This window comes from Lycium barbarum, chromosome 6, assembly GCF_019175385.1.
Source record: "Lycium barbarum isolate Lr01 chromosome 6, ASM1917538v2, whole genome shotgun sequence".
Taxonomy (NCBI): Eukaryota; Viridiplantae; Streptophyta; class Magnoliopsida; order Solanales; family Solanaceae; genus Lycium; species Lycium barbarum.
Window position 1 is genome coordinate 134,354,083 of NC_083342.1, and position 23,465 is coordinate 134,377,547.

General features: G+C 35.7%; 3 protein-coding genes and 1 non-coding gene across 5 annotated transcripts; 2 read left to right on the top strand and 2 right to left on the bottom strand.

The window, feature by feature from the left end:
* Window positions 1-837: 837 nt before the first annotated feature.
* Window positions 838-2,784, top strand: LOC132644725 (protein terminal ear1-like). Its single transcript, XM_060361331.1, has 4 exons — window positions 838-1,645; window positions 1,844-1,966; window positions 2,093-2,234; window positions 2,323-2,784. The coding sequence occupies exons 1-4, from the start codon at window positions 1,218-1,220 to the stop codon at window positions 2,491-2,493; spliced, it is 864 nt and encodes a 287-aa protein (XP_060217314.1). The 5' UTR covers window positions 838-1,217; the 3' UTR covers window positions 2,494-2,784.
* A 7,083-nt stretch (window positions 2,785-9,867) lies between these two features.
* On the bottom strand, window positions 9,868-9,939 carry TRNAP-CGG (transfer RNA proline (anticodon CGG)). Its single transcript has one exon. It is a non-coding gene; the product is annotated as a tRNA-Pro (tRNA).
* A 71-nt stretch (window positions 9,940-10,010) lies between these two features.
* Window positions 10,011-13,549, top strand: LOC132599222 (uncharacterized). Its single transcript, XM_060312502.1, has 3 exons — window positions 10,011-10,509; window positions 12,494-12,733; window positions 13,091-13,549. Exons 1-3 carry the CDS (start codon window positions 10,036-10,038, stop codon window positions 13,148-13,150), a joined length of 774 nt encoding a protein of 257 aa, XP_060168485.1. The 5' UTR covers window positions 10,011-10,035; the 3' UTR covers window positions 13,151-13,549.
* Window positions 13,550-13,647: 98 nt separating this feature from the next.
* Window positions 13,648-21,216, bottom strand: LOC132599221 (protein DETOXIFICATION 46, chloroplastic-like). 2 transcript variants are annotated; one of them, XM_060312501.1, is made up of 14 exons: window positions 20,525-21,216; window positions 19,744-19,838; window positions 19,304-19,412; window positions 19,115-19,170; window positions 18,549-18,604; window positions 17,143-17,281; window positions 16,867-17,004; window positions 16,719-16,787; window positions 16,505-16,615; window positions 16,096-16,224; window positions 15,422-15,499; window positions 14,383-14,454; window positions 14,139-14,233; window positions 13,648-14,081 (listed from the first exon to the last, which is right to left on the bottom strand). In XM_060312501.1, coding segments are annotated over exons 1-14 (1,605 nt in total). In that variant the 5' UTR covers window positions 20,982-21,216; the 3' UTR covers window positions 13,648-14,080. The 2 variants fall into 2 exon arrangements, with proteins under 2 accessions (XP_060168484.1, XP_060168482.1); XM_060312499.1 differs by having other exon boundaries at window positions 14,171-14,233; window positions 20,525-21,214.
* Between the last annotated feature and the right edge of the window lie 2,249 nt (window positions 21,217-23,465).

A 23,465-nucleotide genomic window follows, 5' to 3' on the forward strand; every position in this document is an offset into this window, starting at 1 on the left:
CATGTTTTTCTTATATTTTTTCTAAGTTATTTATATTACAAATTATCATGACTTATAGTACTTTTAATGTAGTTTCTAAATACATAAATTATATTTTTACAAACTTAAATTAATCTATGTTGAAATTTAAGATTAAAGTTATAAAGTTTGACCATCATACTCCAAAAAGGTTCACATAAATTGAAACGGAGAGTGTATTGAAATGAAGCCCCTTTTTCAGAATTACTCACTTTCAAAGGTCGTTAGTTACTTCTCTAAATCTGTACCCAAATTTAAGATACTAGTGCACATGTTTACCTTATTTGGTTCAATTCAGGTCTTATTAAAAGGAAATACTATTTTTACTATTCCCTCCGTTCATAATAAGTGTCATCTTAGTCAAATTTTTTGCCCCATAATAAGTGTCATCTTAGGATACCAATGCATATATTGACTAGTTTTTTCCATCTTTGCCCTTGGACAAAAAATGACAAGTTTCTTTATTCAAGGCCAAAAGTTGAATTCACAATGTCAAATTTTGAGTTTCACGTGAAAATGAAAGTTTTGGCCTATGGAAGATGGGATTAGTAAGAGGCAAAAGAAGTAGTAGTACTCTAAATGATGATCATTGGATTCCCAATGTCAAAAAATGAACTACTTGCGTATACTCTAATCATCATGAGATTTTTTTTTACATAAGAGTAATTTGGTAAACTTTACACTATCATTAGTTTCTTAATATGTGTGTTTTTGGCTGAGGTGACACTTATTATGAGACGGAAGGAGTATATTTTTTCATTCTTGTAATAAGGACTTGATATTTTTTTTTTTTAAGAAAAGATAATTCCGTCTCCCGCATCATATTCTTTCCTTATATTTTTACAATATTAAATTAAATTACTTACAATAAAAATACTAAATACTATCTAAATAATCAGAATCCGGGAAAGAACTCCCGCATCGTATTCTTTATTCTAAAAAAAAAAGTTAGAAAGAAGGTCCTAAATTCCTTTTGCTTGTGTGCTGCTATAAAAAGGCCCTTTGGCTGCCAACAATGCGAATCACCACTTCTTTTGATTTCTTCCTTCACTATCACTATCTCTGTTGCCCTTTTTTGTCTGTCTATTTCATTCTCTTGTCCAAATTTCTCTCTTTTTCATACTACTATAAAAAATAAAAAAATAAATAAAAAAAACACTTGTTCAAAATCACTACAACAACTTTAACATAGTACTACCATGTCTGTTCGAAGGAGTTTGTTGAACCCTCAAGCACCCAAATATACCCCTATCTCACACGTCTCAAACACTGCCTTTCATCCACCTTCACCGCCTAGGGAGAATATGACACGTGGCCCTCGGAATATTCCTACGAAGTTGGTCAAAGCACGAGAAAGCGTCTCTAGACCTCGTACTCCTCCTAGGTTGAGAAAAGGAAAAGGCCGAGGTTTTTTTAATGGGAACAGAGGTGTGTTTGGAAGAGGAAGTTGTAGTTCAAATGAGGGTTTAGTTTGTCGGAGAATGGAAAATGATGATCAGAGGCGTAATGTTTGTTATAGGAATTGGTCAGGGAACAATGGGTTGAAGAAACATGATGTGATACCTCTGAGCTGGTCACAAAAAAATAATACTACTGTCATGATAAAAAATATCCCATATGACTATAAGTATGTTTTAATTTTTGTTTGTTCATTTTTGCCTTTTTTATAGCAGTTCATAGTATTACTTTTTACTTATTGGAATAAGTTGATTAAATCATGAGATTTATTAGTCCGGTTGCATATCCTTATCAGTTTAATTACTAATTGCTAGCTTTTATTTTTTCGTGCTCATTGGAATTTGATTGTTTCGTTTTTCCTTTACAGCCGTGAAATGTTGATCCAATTTCTGGATGAGTACTGCTCAGTGGAAAATCAAAAGGCGACAGATTCAAAGGGAGAAAACATTGTCTCTGCTTATGATTTCTTGTATTTGCCTATGGATTTCAAGTATGTCGCGTAATTCTACCTAGATATCTTTGACTTATTTATTTTAATTCTTGAATACCATTAGCTCATTATATCTTCTACGTCTAGCTATTATAATAACGTAAAAAGATGGATTTTCTTTTGCAGAAGCAAGAGAGGCAAAGGATATGCTTTTGTGAACTTCACCGATCACAGAACTGTGTGGAAATTCTTTTGTGCTTTTAATGACAAACTAAACGTGTTTCCAGGATCTTATAGGAGGGTTAAGATTGTCACTGCAAAGTTCCAGGTGCGTGAATATTGTTAAATTTACAAGTTATAAATATGTTCCTTAATTTAGTTTGTGATTTTGATGTGATATTTCTACTAATTAACAGGGAAAAGAGACTTTGGTGCACCGATTCAAGGAAACAAGATTTGAGTGTGAATCAGAAGTTTTTTTGCCAGTTTGGTTTAGTCCTTCAAGGGATGGCTCCGGGGAATCGGTGCAAATGATTACTGTGGGAAAATGCAAAGCTACTCCATCTTGCTCATCATTATCTCGATAAATCAGAAATCAGCAACCAGTTTTAGGTCATAATGCCTTTACTAGTTAAGTTCAGTGTAGTCTGCTCCGGTATTTTCAAAGTTGAAGTATTTTCTCTCTCTCTCTATACAAATTAAAACCTAACTTCAGGTAGCTATCTAGGGTTCATATTAGCTTTGTGGGGCGGAAGAAATTGAGGGTGGATATCGGCACCTGAAAATCTCCCTGATCATCCGATCCATAGATTGAATAGCAGGTGATGGGATCCACCTTTGCTGTTGTTGTATGACGTTGTAATGTTTTGTTTACGGAATAAAAAAGGACGAGTTTAGCAATTAGCAAGGGCTATGCCTATGACATTATTGCCTTTTAGATATGTTGCCTTTTTTTGCATGTTGAGGATCTTTTGCTGCTTCCCTAAAGTTGATTTTGGTCTGTTGCTCTAGATATGGAGTGTTGCAGACTTGCAGTTACTGGCAGATTTGTGTGGGTTATCTTAAGAGAACAATGGCATAGAAGATTGGCATTATAAATACGACCCTTAAACTTGTTCTAAGTTTAGTTTCATACTTGAACAACAATAGGTTACAATTGAACAAATGAAAATATTAAACACTTTTAACTCAAGTTTTAGAAAATTTTCTGCGTGTGTTTTCAATGGGAAAGGACCCGAGGTTTTGCGGCTTGAGACTGATGCGTTAAAAGATGTGACATATTTTAAGTGGTAACGTATCTATGTAATAAGCATTTGAGAATATATTCATTTTTTTTTCCAAAGTTTGAATTGAAAGTGTTTAATCTAATATTATGATTACTTTATCATATATTCAGGTACAACAACAACATATCCAGTGTATTCTCATAAGTGGAGTCTAGATTAATGGAAAGGATGTACGCAGACCTTATCCGTACCATATGTTTAAGTACTAAATTGAAATATATCATAATTTCAACGTCTAAATAAATTTAGGAGCTGTTGATGTAATTTGCCAAAGCGTTTTAATCTTGATCTTGTGTGACACATTATTTTCTTTGTGAGCCGTTGCATCAACGACTGTTGTTTACTGTTGGTATTTTTTGTTGAAGAGTGTACGTTCTGGTATTAATATTGGTTCTTGAGTGAAACAGTCTATTGGAAAAATGATGGTGGCCGCTGCAAAGGAAGAAAAATAAAGATCATTGTACGAATAAGTAAAAATAAGGCTTCAAATATTGAGAAATTTTGGTATAAAAAAGTGTTGCTCTTAAGTTAGAATACAGCAAGTAATACATATATCAACTAGAATGGCCTCTAATAGTGGAAATGAAACCTTTTGTTCCTCGTTACAACATCTTCCTAAAGAGGTGAAAGGTTTAATTCAACTAGATAAGTGGCAGTTTCCTACCATGAGAAGAAGGTTTGAGAAGTGTAGCTTCTTTGTAAGTTAATGTATATTAGTGTATAGTGAAGGATATTGTATAGGTTAATCCGTCATTCTTTTGTTAGAGTAAATACTCCTATGGTTAGAGGTTTGATTCATATCCCCTCTAACATGTGTAACTTTTTGCGATTAATGGACATGATAGGGGTCAAAGCCTAACCCTTCACACCAATGGAATCACATCCATGGTGATGGCTTTAAATTTTTGAGAAAAAAAAACAAGCAAGTAATACATATGTCCATTTATCCTATAGCCTAACCTATAGGCCTAGATACAAATTGTTCGATCAACCTTTTCCTTCTAAAAGTCATTTCGAGTTCGTCTACTCTTGGCATATAATCTTAAAATTCACTTGGCATATAATCTTAACATTAGGGACTTTGTTAATTTTCTTGAATTAATTGAAATGAAACGAGCAAGGAAAAATTGTTATGTTAAGTAAAGCAATGAAGGGTGAAGATTAAAGATGGTTGAATAATCTATTTTAATATGTACTTGGTATAAAGAAGAATGTTTTGTTTTTCTGAAAAATAAGTGACTTTTTACTTATTTTTTGGTGTTTCGAAATACATAATTATTTTAAAAGTGTTTATATATATAATCTAAACAAATATTATAGAGACAATGAAGCCTCCCATGTGAAGTTTTTGCGCATGTTTACTCTTTTTTTTTTTTTTTTTTTTTTGCAGTAAATTAGTTGGCTCCTTTATATTCTCATCCATCTCTTAATTTAACAACGGGCAAAGGGTCAAATTTACCCTTCAAGTATGGTTTATAGTTTAAATTTTTCCTTCGTCAAAGTTTGGGATCAAATTTGCCCTCCCCGTTGGGATACTTGGTATATTTGCCTTTTTATGGATGGAAGTGTGACTTGGACTCTACAACATAAAAAAATTAGCCACACAGGCTCCACGTAGACTCCCAAACCCAATTAATTTAACTCATGGCCCGTGACCGTTTGCCCATCATATAAAATAATACAACCCTAATCCCTTTTATTTTAGAAAAGAGAGGGAACGAAAGAGAGAACTCAGTAAATACATCCATGCACAATGCCAGATCTTTTTCTTCAGTTCCTCAGAACCACCCCGTCTCTTCAACCAATTGTGCTCTATATGTCTAGCCCAATACCTGTACTTTGCTTCTGTAAAATTGGTCTTAATTGCATCAACTAACCCCTGCAAGCAAACAGTTAGTAAACTGAAAACTAATTACAGCACAAAGATATCAAGCAACAATATTAAGAGCTTCCATTATAGTCAAGTAAGCTTGAGAAAATGGAATATACATATTCTAGATATATAGGAGACTTAGGGAAAATGGAATATACATATTCTCTTTCGTTCCCTCTTTTTTCTAAAATAAAAGGGACTAGGGTTGTATTATTTTATATGATGATAAACGTGTCACGGGCCATGAGTTAAAATAATTGAGTTTGGGAGTCTACGTGGTTAATTTTTTTGTGTTGTGGAGTCCAAGTCACACTTTCATCCATAAAAGGACAAATATACCAAGTATCCTAACGGGGAGGGCAAATTTGACCCTAAACTTTGACGAAGGTCAAATTTAAATTATAAACCAATATTTGGAGGGTAAATTTGACCCTTTGCTCATTTAACAACTAAAGCAATCTGAAGATAAGTATACTTGAAAAGAATCAAAAGCTTTTTCTCCATATTGTGACTTGTCTATAACATTAATGGCTTTTGAGAATTTTAGAATTACAATAGAACAACATTTCATGTCTGTTCCAGTGTTGCCCTTCGACATCGTAATAAAAGTGATGAAAAATAAAGTTAAATAATTAAAATAAAGTAGTGAAACGACAGTTATGCATTTTGGAAATAATGATTTTTCGGAAGGGGGAAAGATTCTGTTAGGAATCGTTTGGTAGATAGTCAAAATTATCCCGGGATTATAATCCCGGAACTAATTTATCTCAGTATAAGTGGGATTAAAAGGTATAAGCTGGGATATCCAACACTAATTTTTGTACCAACATCTAGGGGCTTGTTTCAACCCATACAACGATTTGCGCAAACGACACACTAACGTAGGATCTGGACTTTCAAACCCGGGAGGGAGCTTCATATACACCTCCTCATCAAGGTCACCATGTAAAAAGGCATTATGAACATCCATTTGGTGAAGTTCCCAATTTTTGGATGCTGCAATGGCTAGGAAGGCTCGAACAGTAGTCATCTTGGCGACCGGAGCAAAAGTTTCATTGTAGTCAATCCCCGCTTGTTGATGATTTCCCAACACAACCAAGCGCGATTTGAGCCGTTCCACATCTCCATTTGACAAAAACTTGGTCTTGTACACCCACTGATTACCAAGTGCTTTCTTACCCGGAGGAAGATGTTCCAAAGTCCATGTACCATTGTCTTCCAATGCACGTATCTCTTCTTTCATTGAATGTCTCCAACCTTCGTGTTTCATGGCTTCTTTGAAGGTCTTAGGATCCTTACCCGAAATAATAGCTGCAAGAAACTTACGATAATTTACAGAAAAATTGTCACAATTAATATAGTATGCCAAAGGATAGGGAGTACCTGAGGATTGATTGTTAACAGGAGTTGTAGGGGACGGACTATTAGCAAAAACTGAGTGCGTCACATAATCACGAAGCACAACAGAGGGAAATTTCTCCCGAAAACTACGCCCCAAGCCACCTTCCACATTCGTGACTGGGGTATGGTGTTGCTGCCCCCCCCCCCCCCCTCGCTGCCAGCGGGCTGTGCAGTGGCTGTTGGCAACTGCTCAGCCTCGCTGGCAGCTGGCGCTGGGTTCCCAGCGGCCTGGACAGTGGCCGCTGGCTGCAGCTCGGCCTGGCTGCCAGTAGGCGCTGGTTGGGCAGTGGTTTGCGGCTGCTGCTCGGCAGCCTCCGAACTATCAATTTCGCCCCCTAATTCATCCCCGTACACCATAAAATCACGATCAATTTCAGCACCCTCATCAAAAAAACTAGACGAAATATTAACATCTTCCGGACAAGCAAAAGGAAACACATCCTCCACAAACTTTACATCACGAGAGACAAAAAATTCCTTCGTATCAAGATCAAACAACCGCCACCCCTTCTTACCAAATGGATATCCCACAAACAAACACTTTCTGCTCCGACTAGCAAATTTGTCACCCTGAGTTTTTTGATTATGAGCAAAGCACAAACACCCAAAAGTACGAATAACATCAAAAGAAGGAGGTTTATTGAATAAAATTTCAAAAGGTGTTTTATTTTCCAATTTGGGTGTGGGGGTACGATTTATGAGATGAGATACACCAAGAACACATTCACCCAGAAAAAAATAGGCAAATTGACCTGAAATCTGAGAGCCCTCGCAACATTCAACACATGTTTATGCTTCCTCTCTACCCTCCCATTCTGTTGCGGAGTACCCACACAAGAGGTTTGAAACAAAATACCAGTGGCGGAAAAATAATCGATCAAACAATTAAATTCTGTACCATTATCACTTTGTACAACTTTAATTGTTTGATTAAATTGTCGATCAACCATAGCAACAAAAGCCATAAACATCGGAAACACTTCTGTTTTATCAATCAACAAGTAAATCCAAACAGTTCGGGAAAAATCATCAACAATTGTTAAAAAATAACGAGCTCCACACGACGAAACATGGCGATATGGGGCCCACAAATCACAATGTATTTTCTCAAATATTCTAGATGCATTATTATCACTTAAAGGAAATTTGTCTCTAGGATGCTTAGCACGTAAACACACTTCACAATCCTTTGCTAAACTACTCTTATCACTACTGACATGAGGAAGCAACATAACTACTCTCTCGGAAGGATGCCCCAATCGTCGATGCCACAATTCCAATGCGGACGTTGCCACGACAGTAGACACATGTTGCACCACGTCCGGTTTGCTAAAATAGTATAGTCCGTCCCTCCTAACCCCCGTTCCAATCAGCTCCTTCAGTGGATCATGAATAGCACACATATAAGAATTAAAAGAGACAATAGTATGTAAATCATCAGTAAGTTGGGGGACGGAGAGTAAGTTGCAACGTAAATAAGGCACATAAAGGACATGATGTAAGGTGATTTTATCTGACAGTCGAACAGAACCTTCCAAAGAAGCAAACACCTTTTCACCATTAGGCAAACCAATAGGACAATCAACAGTATGGACATCAAACAACCAAGATTTCTCACCGGTAACATGATGAGTAGCACCAGTGTCAATAATCCAAGAAAAAACATCAAACTTACCATTCAAACAATTTTCGGGAATTGTAGCATTATCAAAAAATTCCGTAATAGCCTTCCATTGATCGGAAGTAAAGTGCTGACCGACGGCAGCGTTATTTGATGCGCCCTTGAAACGAGTAGGCGTGATATAGTCCCCGGGTCGGTCTTGAGGACCGAGAAAATAGGGATAATTAGACTCAATTTTGGGTGGTGGTGGAGGAGGTACGGCGTCACCGGCCATGGAAATTTACGATGAAGAGAAAAAAAAAACGTGTGGCCTGGTACCATGTAGAAACTATACAATCTTGACTTGTTCCATTCATTCACGAAGAGAGAATATATATATGATACAATCTTGAACTTTAGTGAAACAAGGAAACTAACTAATATATGATAATTAGTGAAAGAAGGAAACTAACTAATATATGGTAAGTATCTCCCTACAAATATGCTACCAAATAATATCAAATAATATAAAGATATTATATCGCAATAGTATCATGTTTGGTACAAGGTATAAATTTATCTCAGCACTAATTTATACCTTACACCAAATATGATATAAAAATTAGTGATGAGATATCCCAACTTATACCTTCTACCAAAGGACCCCTTACGGTTATACTAGTGTAATAGAAAATTTTCTCTTGTTTTGTTTCATGATAAAAGTGTGTGTGTGTGTTGACTGTTGAGTAGATGATCCAGAAAAGGAAATTTCGAGATGGACAAAAACAAAATACAAGAATGAGACAAAAGAATTGGCCCTTGGGATCACGTCAATGCCTGTTATCTTCACTTTCCAAATGTAGGCAAAATGGTTCAATTGTTTTCGAGATTCCCTCACCTTGTACTTTGCTCTGATCCATCTTTTTTTTCCCTTATCCCCTTGTAATATTTATTTTTTTACTTGTACTTGTTCATTTAATAATCAAGAGATTTTTAATATTTTCTCTCAATATTATCTTATTATTAAGTAACTATATAAAATATTAATAGTTAAATTTAAATTTTCAAGAGAATAACTAATAAAAATAATTTAGTAAAATAAATTTCTAATCAATAATTTCTTAAGAAGAGTGTTAAGTAGACTAAAATCAATTGAAAAGGAATGATGGGAATACCTCAAAAGACCAAACAATAAATATGGGTAAGATTCCTTAGAACTACCTTAATTAGACGTCTAAGGACGTTCCAACGTTTTTCACTTAAATGAGGGGTGAATTAATCAAATCATCAAGTTTCATATACCAAATATTTAACAAAGAAAATATTTTTTATAAGACGGAAAATGTTTTACTGGAAAAAAAACCAAATTGTTATCATCAAAAGTAAGATATAATGAGATCGATAAAATCCCAAGTTCAAGCTTTTTTCACTTAAATAAGAGTCTTACATAAATTAAATTTAAATTAATCAAGCTAATAAATTTTAATTCCAAATAACTAAACAAACAAACAAAAAAGCACCAAATCATTTATAAGAAAAGGAAGAAAAGAGGAGAGAATTTTAACTGGTTCTCAAAAGTGAAGACAATCCCCTTAAATGAGCCTTATCTCTTATGTGATCCTACAAAATTTGAGTATCAAGCCAATAAACTTTAAATACCAAAGGATTAAACATGAAAACTCACATTTAATGTAAGGATTGATTTGGTGTTATCGTGTAAGATTATGTAACGATACGATCTTTTAATCAAAACAATACAATAAAAATATAAAGGTTCGAAAAAATTGGAAGAAAGGCCCGGGGGGTGTTGGGAGAATCGAACTCCCGACCTCTCGCACCCGAAGCGAGAATCATACCACTAGACCAAACACCCTGTTGGCAGTAACGTTCAATAAAAATATAAAGAATGATATTACTTTCTCTTCATAAAATTTACAAACCGCTCAATAGTGTCGCAGCCTTGAGCAAAATGGATACTGTAATGTTATCTTCCTCCTCTCAACTCATGGCTCTCCATCGCCTGCTCCGACCCGGACCCGCTCCAATCCTCTGTTTCTCCTTCCTTAATCAACACCCCCATCAAACGACGTCGCTTCATCCCATCACCAATAATTCTCCTTCCTTCTTCCCTTCACCCCTCTTCCTTCGTTCTACAACTTTCTCGAACCTTCCAGCTAACTCTACTTCTCAATCCCTCTTGGTTGATGACGTGGAAATTGCAAAAGAAAATGGACAAGTTATTGCTTCAAGGCCTAGTGAGTCAGAGACAAAAATATTACGGGCGAAATTACCGAGCCTAACAGTAAAGGAGAAAAAAGAATTGGCATCGTATGCACATAGTTTAGGGAAGAAGCTAAAGAGTCAACAAGTTGGAAAATATGGTGTTACTGATAATGTGGTATTTGCTTTGGATGAGACTCTTGAATCTAAGGAGTTTCTCAAGGTACTTTTTCCCTCTTTTTTTTTTTTTTCCCCTCCTGCTGGCAAACAATTTATTCAGGTTTTAGGCTACTACTCAGGGTCGTTTGGTACACGGAATAAGGTGGAATATTATGATTAAGTCTAGTATTAAATTTATAAATTTATACCGTTAATAAACACAAATATGAATTTAATTATATCGCACCTTATCCTATCAAACTTGGGATTATTTTATCACCCCTCTAGGATAAATTAGTCCAAGGATTATAATGACACGACTATAATGCCGGGATAATTTAGTCCACGAACCAAACAACCCCTCACGGGTCGTTTGGTAGTTAGAGTGAGTTATGCAGATATTAAATCCTGCATGAGTAATATAATAAAATTTGTACAGTGTTTGGTTTGAAATTTAGTAACCTGCACAACTAATACATGTATAAGTTATGAGAGAATCTATGTATTATTTTATGCAGGACAAAAAGTGTAATAGCTAATACATGAATAACTAAACCCTGCATAACTAATACCTGAATAAAATAATACATAAATTTTCTCATAACCAATCCATGTATTACTAATACATGCATAACTCTAATCAGCTACAAAATGACCCCTTTATATCGAATTGTTGTTCTAAAGGCTATCTTCAAGTTCAGTGTGGTTATATTCTTTTTTGTCAAGTAGGCCTTCGAAGCTTTTCGAGTTATCTGAATTTCCTGGGTTATATGTGGAATTTATACAAAGGTTGAAGTGTGCTGAACTAGTAGTAGATAAGAACACTGGCTTTTTAACAGGTAGAGATGATATTTATGTTTGATAAGTAACAAGTAGAGATAATTAGGTAAAATGGTGATGAATCTTGCTGTGTATCTGACTTAAGCGTGCTGTTTTAACCGACAGAACTGTTTGTGCTTGCATACCGGTGTTAGTTCTTGATAATGTGCATTTTAACAAAATCTGTAAACTGATTAGTGAGTTAATGTTAATCTTTCCATAGGAATTCTGATGTTGTGGTACCTCTGTTGCTTAATAGTTTTTAGCTGGATCATGAAAGCAGGGAGCTAAATTCTGCACAAACATGTTATGGAATCCTTATAACTCTAATGAGCTTGCATTTTATCTGAACGTTTATTAAGTGTCCGAGGTTAATTATTACGATTACTAGCAAGTAGACGTTGTACATAAAAAAGAGGGTAAGTTCTTTTGCTCGTTATGCTTGCGTCATTGTTAAATTAGTAGTTAAAATCTGCTTATTGATATTTGATACTCCCTCCGTCCCATAATAAGTGTCACTTTAGCCAAAAAATTTTGTCCCATAATAAGTGTCACCTTAGAAAACCAATGCATTTATTGACTAGTTTTTTCCAACTTTGCCCTTGGACAAAAGTAGTAGTAGTACTCTAAATGATGATGGTTGGATTCCCAATGTCAAAACTAATCATCAAGAGGAAAAAGTAACTTTTTTTACACAAGGGTAACTTGGTAAACTTCACACTTCATCGTTGGTTTCTTAGTATGCGTGTTTTTGGCAAAGGTGACACTTATTATGGGACGGAGGGAGTAGTATATTAGCAGTATGAGAAATATAGATCAATATGTTTTAGGCTAAGCTGGTATAGCAAGAAGCTCACTATTAGCCTTTTCCAGTATAGGCTAAGGGTTTTACAAAAGACCCTTGTGGTCCGGCCCTTTCCCGGACCCCGCGCTTAGCGGGAGCTTTAGTGCACCGGGCTGCCCTTTTTTTTTTTTTTATGTGCCGTTTTCCAGTAAAAGCGACAAATGTTCAAATTGATGATAATAAGTTCGTCTGTTGAGGAATGAGGGTCTTTCGCGGTGGGAAATGAATAGAGTTTAATTTGCTTCAACTAAGTTGAAAGCTCGCATTTTCAGCTATATTGATGACAAATCATGCTTATCTTCTTAGCAAATGTGTTGAGTGTTGATTAATGTGATCAAAGCATTGCTCTTGGGTTCGATTTTGATGGCCGCCTTATTGTATGCAGCTCAAAATACATGGTACCTGTCCTGGAGGAGAGCTTGATGATGTTGTAAAGCACTTAGAGGAAGCAACTGGGTCAGTGGTTATTAGTCAGATTGGTAGGACTGTGATTCTCTACCGTCCAAGCCTGACAAAAATGAAAGCTGAAGAGAAGAAGAAACAGAATCAAATTCTTTTTATGAGAAAACAAAAACAATACGCAGAGAGACAGCAAAAACAATACGCAGAGAGACGATCATCTCAGGTCACCTTTTCATTTATACAGTTTTGATAAATGAATACATTTATTCTTTTATAACTCTGGTTTCCGGGCTAAGCTTCTGTGCAACTCAACTATTTTATTGGGTTCCACTTATACACCCGGCACACGCTACTTTCCACCTGTGTACATGTACTGAATAATTTTGCCCATTAAGGCTTAGACGGATGGAAAAAAAAAATCACCGAGCATTTTAATCCTATGGTATTCACCAAGTTCAATGACAGCTAAGCGACACCCTTGACCGCAAATAAATACACATTGTTCTCCTTATTCCTTTTTTGTCCTTTCTTTCTTTCATGATCAGCCTTGCTCATTTTGGAGTCGTCTCCTTGTGTGCAGAGTAAAGGAGAGGTACCAAGACCATATGCTCGTGGTCGCCGAGGAAGTAGCAGTGTGTGATTTTTCGTTGTGGCTCATTTCTTCATTTCCTTTCCACAGTAGCCACCACAGTGCTTCGATGGCTCGGTTAAAATTCCAAGTATTCCCTTGGATGGGCGCACATATATTTCAGTCTGAAGATGAAGATCCGAGGAGGAAAGACTTTGCATTTGATATATCTTAGTACAAGAAATTTATATAAGAGAAGTTTGCATTTGTACCTTTTGTATTTTTGGTGAGATGGTGGAAGATCAAGTAGAAAGAAATTGCCAATCTTGACTAGTGTAGAAATAGTGGACTTCATTCATGGGTCCTTGATGTCTTAAATTTACACCTTCGTAATCATAGTTCTGACTAATTGTGGTCACTACACTGGGCAATGCCCTTTTATCAATGCTTAATCTTTTCTTTTCGTCTTTATGTTTTTTTAGTTGATGTAACTTACACGAATGATACGCATCAAAGTAATTATATGTCAAATGACGATTTTACTGCACAGCTCGTTACGGTCAGTGATATCAATAACAAGATTGCTAATTCTGGACTTGATGTATAAACTTTAATAATGTTTACAGGAATTTCAAATTCTCAAACATTGACAAACCTACTACCATAGTGCTCCGACTATTGGACCTGTCAATAGTAATTAATTGTCAACTCATTTGAGTTATGATACATGGCGGGTGAATTAACTAGATATTGACAAATGTTTCTCGAAAAAAAAAATTGATGTTGACAACGGTATTATTTTTTATCTTGACGATTGATCACTGCAGCACCAGCGGTAGATTGGAATCTTTAACGCAAAACTTCATTTTTATGTGGACACTTCGTCTTGAGCGTATTAAACCTACGCAACTTTCAACTTTTCTAACTCATCATGAATTGAGTCTTCCAAATAAAGTATGCCATCCGCCAAAGTGAGCCGCCATAGAGCTATCGAAAATCGTGTCTGGAAAGAAAAGAAAGTTAAAAAATAAAAAGGAAAACAACATGAGCCAGTTCTTACCAAAGACTAGAAAATCTGTCCCGGCTCTTTACCCATTGGAATGCTACTAGCGCAAACCAGCATCCTGCCAAACCAAATCCTTTACTGCTAAAGAGCTGCTTGAAATAAATAAAAACTATTGGTCAGTAGTATCCTTTTTCTTACAAAAAAGATTAACGGATCTAGCTTCCTGAGCAAGGGTAGAAAACTTATTTTGCCACCTAAATCATGAGGGGACTCATTGGAAATAAGTGGAATGACTTACTATGACGAGAAGCGACGCCATACCGAATACTGAGGCCATTGATCCGCTAATAAATTTTAAGTCTCTTGCAGCCTAAAAAGTAATCGGATCATCAGAGAGTTGAGATAATGACTCAAAAACCTTAATAAGAATAATAAAAATTAAAGAATATCTTATCGTATAATAACCAAACATAAATAAAAAGTAATCAGATAATCACGCTAATAAATTTTAAGTCTCTTGATACGCTATAATAACCAAATAAAAAAATTAAACAATGTACAAGATGGAAATACTAGTATTGAGTAGGAGTTGAACGTCTACAAGAAAAAGAAAAGAAAAGGTGGCTGCTCTTTTCCCCAAGAAACTAATACACATCCTTGTAACCAAATGGCCCCTAAATAAATGCATAACTGAAATTAGGCCAAGGAATTCCAATGGGATATCCTAAGCATCACCATTGCGATTTTTCTTCTTCTTCCCTTAGTTTGGATCTAGATTACAAAAAGATTTGAAAAGGTACCTACTCAAACTGGAGCTGTCATCCTTATGTGTTATCACACTTTGGATAGAGAAAAATGCTAAATAAACAGCAAATAAAATCTCATCCACCCCAACCCCACCTTCTTTTTCTTTCCTCTCTATCAATTTCCCTGTTTCAGTCCTTGCAGCATGTAAAAATCTCAAACCAGCAATGCTTTCTCCATGTAATAAACTCACTCTGATTGCTATCACTTTAATGTTAGGGTAGAACTTCTCTTTGTTTTGTTAAATTAATCAATTTGCTGATAGACAGGATTTACTTGGTTTTAGTAGGAAAAAAGCTATTTGCTAGGCAAATAAACTTAACCATAGTTCGCCCCTCCTACCCTGTAGTATTTACTCCTCAATAAACTTGAAATTCTATTTTTTTTTTTTCAAAAGAAACAGAACATACTCCTTAAATTTATGGCAGACGTTGACAAATTAAACAGGACTTTCAGATAAAAATCATCTATATATTTCAACCAAAATATCTACAATGGTCAACAAATACTTTGAAGAAAGTATGGAACCATACCAACAAGGTTCCTTCAAGACTATGAACACACGGCGACACCCAGAGAGCTAGAAACATCGGGAGCAGTACTTTGTGCATCTGCAACAACAGGCGGTGAGAACAATCAGTAGATCCCATTAAAACTATTTTCAGTGGCATAAAATCTTTATTTGATTCTTATATTCCAACTAGAAGTGCACAGAGTATAGCAAACACTCAGCCTATACATCGTTTTCCATCACCTTCATTTGGTTATGCTGCTATGATGCAAGTGTACTGTTTGTGTCAACCGGGCCACCTACAAGCTTCTATCACAGCTTTTAAATGGGTTTCACTTCATAGATTCAAGCTTCTGAGTTTGGCTAATCTATTATAAGAGGTAGCAGGGAATAACGACAGGAAGAACTAACACTAGAGAAATAACTGATCCAGTGATGACGGTGATGATGATGCTTACACGATCTTAATCCAGTATAACATGGAACTGGTCAACATAGCTTCTTTGCATCGTCTTTATTTTATGCGGTATTTCTTTCTTTATCGTGTTTGTTTGCTCCAAGTAGCAAAACTATTCATTAAAAAGAGTGTGGAGAGGATTAATATCCTCATGACCAAAAAAAATGTGTCATCGTGAATTTCATCTGTACATTGCAATGCCATAGGATAAGAAATGTCAAAGATAATACACAGCTAACCTCTTGTATGACCAAAGGATCAGGTGAAAATAATTTGGGGAAAAACCATGATATTGACACTCCCGCAGATCCCAGTAGTAATCCATTTGATGCTCCAATGATCAAAAGGGACTTCAGCAGCATTCGGGCCTGATTCACAGTGTTCATCTTTTAGAATATCCTACTAAGGAAAAATGCATGGAACACAGCTCTAAAGTGGTAGACTTGGGTATGAATCAAGAACTACAATATATAATAGAAACAAGCACGTGGATATCACGGCCAAATTTCATGGATGTCAAAGTTTTCCTCAAAGAAGAGGTTTATACAGATATAATGGAAAGTTTATTTGATAGCTTTTCAAGTTTGGATGTGGTAGTAAGAAACCAGATGCAGGAAACTGTAAATTTTACATAAACTAACTTATGACCTTCGACAAGTTCCGGTTCACTCCATACAACAACTCAGGCATAAATGACTGTGCTGTTTGAGAGAGAGGCTCAGCCCATACTGCAAATAAGCAGAATAGTTGTAGCATGACCTAATAAGAAAAGTAATATGTCAATGTTAATATTTCTCCAGCCTTGTCACTAGAAAGATGCAAAAAGAAAATACATCTAAAATATTACTCCACATAAACTGACCTGATGTGCAGCAGCAGAGTGTGTGCCCATTGATGTAGCATAGTAGACAAGTAAAGAGTAGAATGCCACCTGAAGTTCAAAAACTATCAGATACATGACATGGTTATTACTTTCATGCAGTATAAAAATGCTGCTGAGTCGAACAAACCTTTGACATCATTGTTAGGAACACAGGTGCTGCAAGCATGAAAATTTGTAGAAGTGCATTCACTGATGGGACAGATAAGGCAAAACCATTATACCCTTTATTGTTCAGGGCTTGAATCATCATATAAGCTGCAACAACCTAAAATATTGCTAGTAAGCTAGGACTATTACATATTACCATAAGGAGAATGAAAATGGAGATCCGGGGGGGAGGGGGAGTTAAAGAGCAGATCCGATTTATTCAGAGGAAGAAAAAGGTTCTTGGTAAGGTGCGTACTTGGGACACCATTGTTGCCCAAGCTGCTCCAGCAATACCATATCCAAAGATTCTGCATAGGACTATGTCGCCAATGCCATTAATAGCAGTGGCAACTGCCAAAGCCTTTAAAGGTCCCCATGAGTCTTTCATGCCTAAACTGTATATCCATAAACAAAAAACTATACTATTACACTGAAACAGACTGACCAATGCACTTATGCTAACACAAAAACCAACACCAGCATATCATAAAAAGCTTTCAGCTTTAAACCTCAAAAGACTGACCAAGTAATGCACTTCTCCAAAGATATAAATACTGGCCGAAAGCCGTTAAGACCTTCAGTATTGACAGCTATTCCTAAATGTTAAGTGTAATTTCCTTCTTTAAGAAGCTTCATCATCAGGACTTCATTAAAGTACATAAGAATAGTGTCAGGAGGGATACAATCCATTGGAACAAATTTATAAAACAAAACGCAAGCAAAGACAATCATGCTCGAACGTCTTTCAACCAGTGTTGTTAAATGACATCGCTTCAAACAATAATGTGCACAATGATGTAAATGAGAAGTGCTCGGTACTTAATCTCAACTTTGAAGAGTTGGACCAATGTTAGAATCATTGTATATAGGATGCTGAAATTAGTTGTTTATCAATTAAATATTATTGTACTAAATTCACATATACTTGGTATTTTCTAATTTTTTGTAAATTGTGCGCTTCACTTCAAAGAAGTGTGTTTTATTTCTCGCATTTTGCTTGGACCTTGCTGTTTTTTTGCGCTTTCAATTTTAAAAACACTGCTTTCAAACAACGCTCAAATTCATTATACCCATCTCAATAGGGTCATAAGCTAATTGTGCTTATTAAAATTGTTTCATCCTCATTATCTAAAAAAAAAAATGTGCTCACCTTCATCGTCTTCTAGGAGTTCAGTATGTGTTTTAATATTCACTAACAGTGCTACTCTTCTCATATGAAGAAGAAAAGTGGACTAATCAGTTTAGCTGAGTCTGATCAGACATAATTAATCATGTAAACACAGAACAGAATGAGTGCTTCCTGAAGTAGAGGACTTGCATCCATCATGAAAACACAAACAGGAAAACGAAAATGTAATATGGTGAGAAAAAAAATTAGGTGCTTGGCATTGTCCCGCAATTGGTTGTGGATACAGCGACATGAAACACGACACTGTGCAGACAAGAAAAAGAACATTGACAAATTGTAGTCATAGGAACTAAGTGCATATGTTAGTGGTTCTTGTCAAAGCATAGCTGCCAATATGGAGAAGAAACATAAGACATTGCTACACAACCCTATAGATCACTCAGCCAACTAATTTCACGTACAAAATATCTCAAAGCACACTGATTACATAATGATATGGAGTATAAATTAGAGTATAGGTAGGTAGATGGTACCTTGCACTTTGGGCAACCCAACCAACAAGCATGGCAGGCCATGCCAAGCCTCGAATCTATCACCAAAAGATATTCTATTCAGATGAAGTCATGCTCAGGTAACCAAGCATAAGTGCATTTTACTTGATCATCCCAGAACGATAAATATTTCAGCCAAATATTGTTATCCCTGCTATAGCATATGAATTCAGAAAGTATAACAAATGACTGAACGTCTTTATCTACAAGTTTGTACTAGGACGGATGAGACCCCACTTTGAAGCTTTGGTATAAAAAGTTTAGATAATCAATTGTAATAATTCATTCAGTTTTCTAACAACTTCCCAGCTCCTACAACTTTTTTCCTAGTCCTTTTCCAGAAATAAATTACTTATTTTAGTCAGCTGGAACTTCAAACCTAAGTCATCTAACAGCTGTATGAAACAGTACATCATTCAAATCTTACGTTATTTTAAAGTCTTTGGACTCTTAAAAGACCAAGAGAACAAATATATCCAATTTTTATTGGACTTCTCTAATTCTTACTGTCCAGCAGAACATGCACTAATAATCAATAGCAGAATAACCTGGACATAAGTATTTGCTGCATTTATTATTTCCGTATTCTTTGCCCCCGTGAAAGCTGAAAATGAGACAAGTTTACCATCAGTTGCTCATAAAAAATACACAACCACTGAAGGAAGAAGAGGACATCCTGAAGTATGCATATTGAATGATTGATAAATCCACCACCAAAAAAGGAATGAGATGCTTACCAGTAATTCCCCAAGCACCAAACATTCTTGTAAAGCTAAACATCACAACACCACAGGCCAACCCAATGAAGAGCAATATAGATATCTGATGTTGCACTTCATCTTTATCCTGCACCATAATCCAAGATGCTCAAATGCAAGAGTAAACAGCAAATACCAACAACTACATATTGATATACAGTCTTGAAGCAATGGTAAAGTTGTCCCCGTGTGACCTATACGTCACGTGTTCCAGCCGTGGAAGCAGCCACTAATGCTTGCATTAGGTTAGGCTGTCTACATCACACCCCTTGGGGTGCGGCCCTTCCCTCGACTTTGCTAATGCGGAATGCTTTGCGCACAGGGCTGCCCTTTATAAATTGATATACAGGTTCAACATGCCTAATATTTCCTAAAAGCAGTTACAGTGAAAAGATTAAAAGATTTTTTAATAAACATACCTGCCTGGCAAGTGCCGTAGCAACTAAATTTGAAGTTGCAATTGAAAGGAACATAAAAGCATAGCTTGTGTTATCACAAAACACTGTTCCAGGACCTGCCAATTACAAAAGTCAAGCTAAATCATTAAACATAAACAACATTATACAATCCAACCTCCCCACTTTATATGAAAAATATATAAAGGTAGGAATTTTGTCAAAATATTTTGGACATTCAAAAATGCAAAGAGAGTCATAAAAATTGAGACGTACTCCCTCCGTCCATTTTTACAATATTTGACTTGGCACACCCCTTGAGGAGCAATAAATAAAATGACAGTTACTATATCACCCCTAATTATTCTAAATCATCTAAATAATTGAAATGAAGGAGAGCCTTGGCGTAACTGGTAAAGTTGTTGCCATGTGACCAGGAGGTCACGGATTCGAGCGGTGGAAACAGCCTCTAGCAGAAATGCAAGGTAAGGCTGCGTACAATAGACCCTTGTGGTCCGGCCCTTCCCCGGACCCCGCCCATAGCGAGAGCTTAGTGCACCGGGCTGCCCTTTTTCATCTAAATAATTGAAATAAATCAAACATACTTTAAAATTTATGCAACTTACTAGCAATTCCTTAAAGTTTCCGACCCAATAATTACTAATAAGGGTAAAAAGGGTATGAAATATTAAATTATCTCTTGATTTTATAAACTGAACAAGTAAAAGTAGACATCTTTAGTATGCTTGACAAGTAAAAATGGACGGAGGGAGTATATATCATGGAGAGCTTAAGAGTTGTCTACCTAAAGCTGCAAGTTCAATGGAACTTCCTTGACCAATAACAGCAGTGTCAATGAGACTCATTAAAGGCCCACATAACCACAACCCAACTGCCGGCCCTGAAAACTTAACAATCTCCACCATTTGTGCCCAAATGCTTTCATTTCCAGAAAATTCACCTTTACCATTAGAATTCACCACTGTAATTTCTTCTCTAACGGTTACCTCTTCTACTTGTTCTTCATCTTTTTCTTCGCTATTACATGAATTCAAATTCAAGTTTTCTAGTTTTACTGGAATCTCTTGGCTAGGGTTTACGCAAGCAGTGATTATTCGCTTGCGGTGATTGCATTTTCGGGTCAATTGTGTAACCCGATATGTTCGCAGTCGGGTTGAAGAGAAATCAACATGGAAATTCGGATTGAATTTAGGGTTTTTTATCGGAATGTGAGATTCACAAGTTAGGGTTTGAATATTCATTGCTCAAAATGAAGAGTCCGTGCTTGATTGAACAACTTGACGAAAAAACAGCAGTGCGTTATAATTTGTTGGAATAATACAGAAAGATATAAGGCGGAAAATCTGATCGTAAATGGAAAGAGTTTTGAGCCACTGGAAAATATGGCCTTAAATAGAAAGTTTTTCGAGCAACTTGAAAATTGGCGGCTGCTTCGAATATGCTCGGGTTTCGGTAACTGTCATGCCAACGGCCCTGTTACACAACAATAATAATATTCATATTTAGTGGGATCTAAGAAGAATGCTGGGTGGTTAGACCGGTTATGTTGTATGAGACGGAATGTTGGCCAGTTAAAAAAGCGCATGTTCAGAAGATGAAGGTAGCTGAGATGCGGATGCTTAGATGGATGTGCGGGCATACCAGGAGAGATAGAATTCGGAATGAAGTGATTTGGGATAAGGTGGGTGTGGCCCCTGTGGTGGATAAGATGCGGGAAGAGAGGTTGAGCTGGTTCGGCCACGTGCAGCGGAGATGCGCTAATGCGCCAGTGAGGAGGTGTGAGAGGATGGCTGTGGTGGGCCTGAAGAGAGGGAGGGGTAGGCCAAAGAAGGCCTGGGGAGAGGTGATTCGGCAGGACATGGCGTTACTCCAGCTTACCGAGGACATGACCGGTGATAGGAGGGGGTGGAGGTCGAGTATCAGGGTAGAGGGCTAGTGGGGGGCCGCGAGGTTTCCTTTCTCGTATTAGGAGTATTTTTATCCTGCTTCTATGTGTTGGTCTTGTCTATCTTTGTTATTTTATCATGACTTCGTTGCTCTTGCTATTTCTCATTTTCACATGGTTTTGATTTGCTTGTCCGTATCTGACTCTTTTCCCTTATTTTCCTTGTTTTCTTTTGAGCCGAGGGTCTTTCGGAAACAGCCTCCCTACCTTCCAAGGTGGGGGTAAGGTCTGTGTACACTTTACCCTCCCCAGGCCTCACGTTGTGAGATCCAACTGGGTATGTTGTTATTGTGGGATCTAAGAAGAGTGGATGTACGCAAATTTTAACTCTATCAAGTGGACCTGCGGGTATATTGTATCACTATTAGTAGGGTAGAACTAACCTAACATTCCTGACACAAGAACACTTGATAGTTCATGTGTCAGAATCTCCGATCATTTTCATTTTTGACAATGTGCTGCGCTGAATACACTATTAACAAAGCGTATACCAGAAACAATAATATTCGTGTATTTTCATTTAGTGTGGTTTGAGAAATGTGAGTGCACACAGATTTTACCTCTATTAAGAGATTTTAAAAAAAAAAAATCGACTATATTACGTCACTGTTGTTAATTGTAACATCTTCGGCACATTTGATAGTTCGTGTGTCAGAAGTTTCAGTCCATTTTATTATTGGCGACTATGCCTGTCAACCGGTTCCAACCGGAACCGGACCGGTAACCGGTTAGGAAACCGGCCGGTTCCGGTTCCAAAACCGGAACCGCCTAACCGGTTCCGGTTAACCGGTTTGAAGGTCCAAACCGGAACCGGTCCGGTTTGGACTCGTTAAATTTTTTTTTTTTTTTTTTGTATTATATATATATATTATAGTATTTATTTGTATATTGTAGGTATATTTACATATGTTATACAATTTTATAATTAAAGTTTAAATATTTACTGACTAACAGCCTAACAGCAAGTCAGCAATACAGAATAATGCTTTTCATACACATATATATGTATAACTTACATATACTTATATATATGTACTATATACTTATATATATGTATAACTTAATATATATATATATATATATATATATACTATATGTACTTATATATATGTACTATATACTCTATATACTTATATATATGTATAACTTAATATATATACTATATATACTTATATATATGTATAACTTAATATATATACTAAATATATGTATAACTTAATATATATACTATATATATGTACTATATACTATATATAGGATAGCTTAATAGATATATAGGTATAACTTAATATATATACATATCTACTATATATACAATATATACTATATATATTTATATAATATATATACTTATATACTATATATACTTATATATGTGTATAACTTAATATATATACTATATATACTTATATATATGTATAACTTAATATATATACTATATATATGTACTATATACTATATATAGGATAGCTTAATAGATATATAGGTATAACTTAATATATATACTATATATACATATCTACTATATATACAATATATACTATATATATTTATATAATATATATACTTATATACTATATATACTTATATATGTGTATAACTTAATATATATACTATATATACTTACTTATTATATATATATATAGTAAGTATATATAGTATACTTACTTACTTATATATGTGTATAACTTAATATATATAGTATATATACTTGTATATATGTACTATATACTATATATACTTACTTATATACTATATACTATATATACTTACTTATATA

Excerpts from the sequence above, each read along its gene's own strand:
- LOC132644725 (XM_060361331.1), top strand. The coding sequence starts at position 1,218 with ATGTCTGTTCGAAGGAGTTTGTTGAACCCTCAAGCACCCAAATATACC. Across the intron at positions 1,646-1,843 it reads AATATCCCATATGACTATAA|CCGTGAAATGTTGATCCAAT; the intron begins GTATGTTTTAAT and ends TTTCCTTTACAG. Across the intron at positions 1,967-2,092 it reads TATTTGCCTATGGATTTCAA|AAGCAAGAGAGGCAAAGGAT; the intron begins GTATGTCGCGTA and ends TTTCTTTTGCAG.
- LOC132599222 (XM_060312502.1), top strand. The coding sequence starts at position 10,036 with ATGGATACTGTAATGTTATCTTCCTCCTCTCAACTCATGGCTCTCCAT. Across the intron at positions 10,510-12,493 it reads AATCTAAGGAGTTTCTCAAG|CTCAAAATACATGGTACCTG; the intron begins GTACTTTTTCCC and ends TATTGTATGCAG. Across the intron at positions 12,734-13,090 it reads CAGAGAGACGATCATCTCAG|AGTAAAGGAGAGGTACCAAG; the intron begins GTCACCTTTTCA and ends CCTTGTGTGCAG.
- LOC132599221 (XM_060312499.1), bottom strand. The coding sequence starts at position 20,981 with ATGAATATTCAAACCCTAACTTGTGAATCTCACATTCCGATAAAAAAC. Across the intron at positions 19,413-19,743 it reads CTACGGCACTTGCCAGGCAG|GATAAAGATGAAGTGCAACA; the intron begins GTATGTTTATTA and ends ATTATGGTGCAG. Across the intron at positions 14,082-14,170 it reads CGCTAGTAGCATTCCAATGG|ACACGATTTTCGATAGCTCT; the intron begins GTAAAGAGCCGG and ends TTTTCTTTCCAG.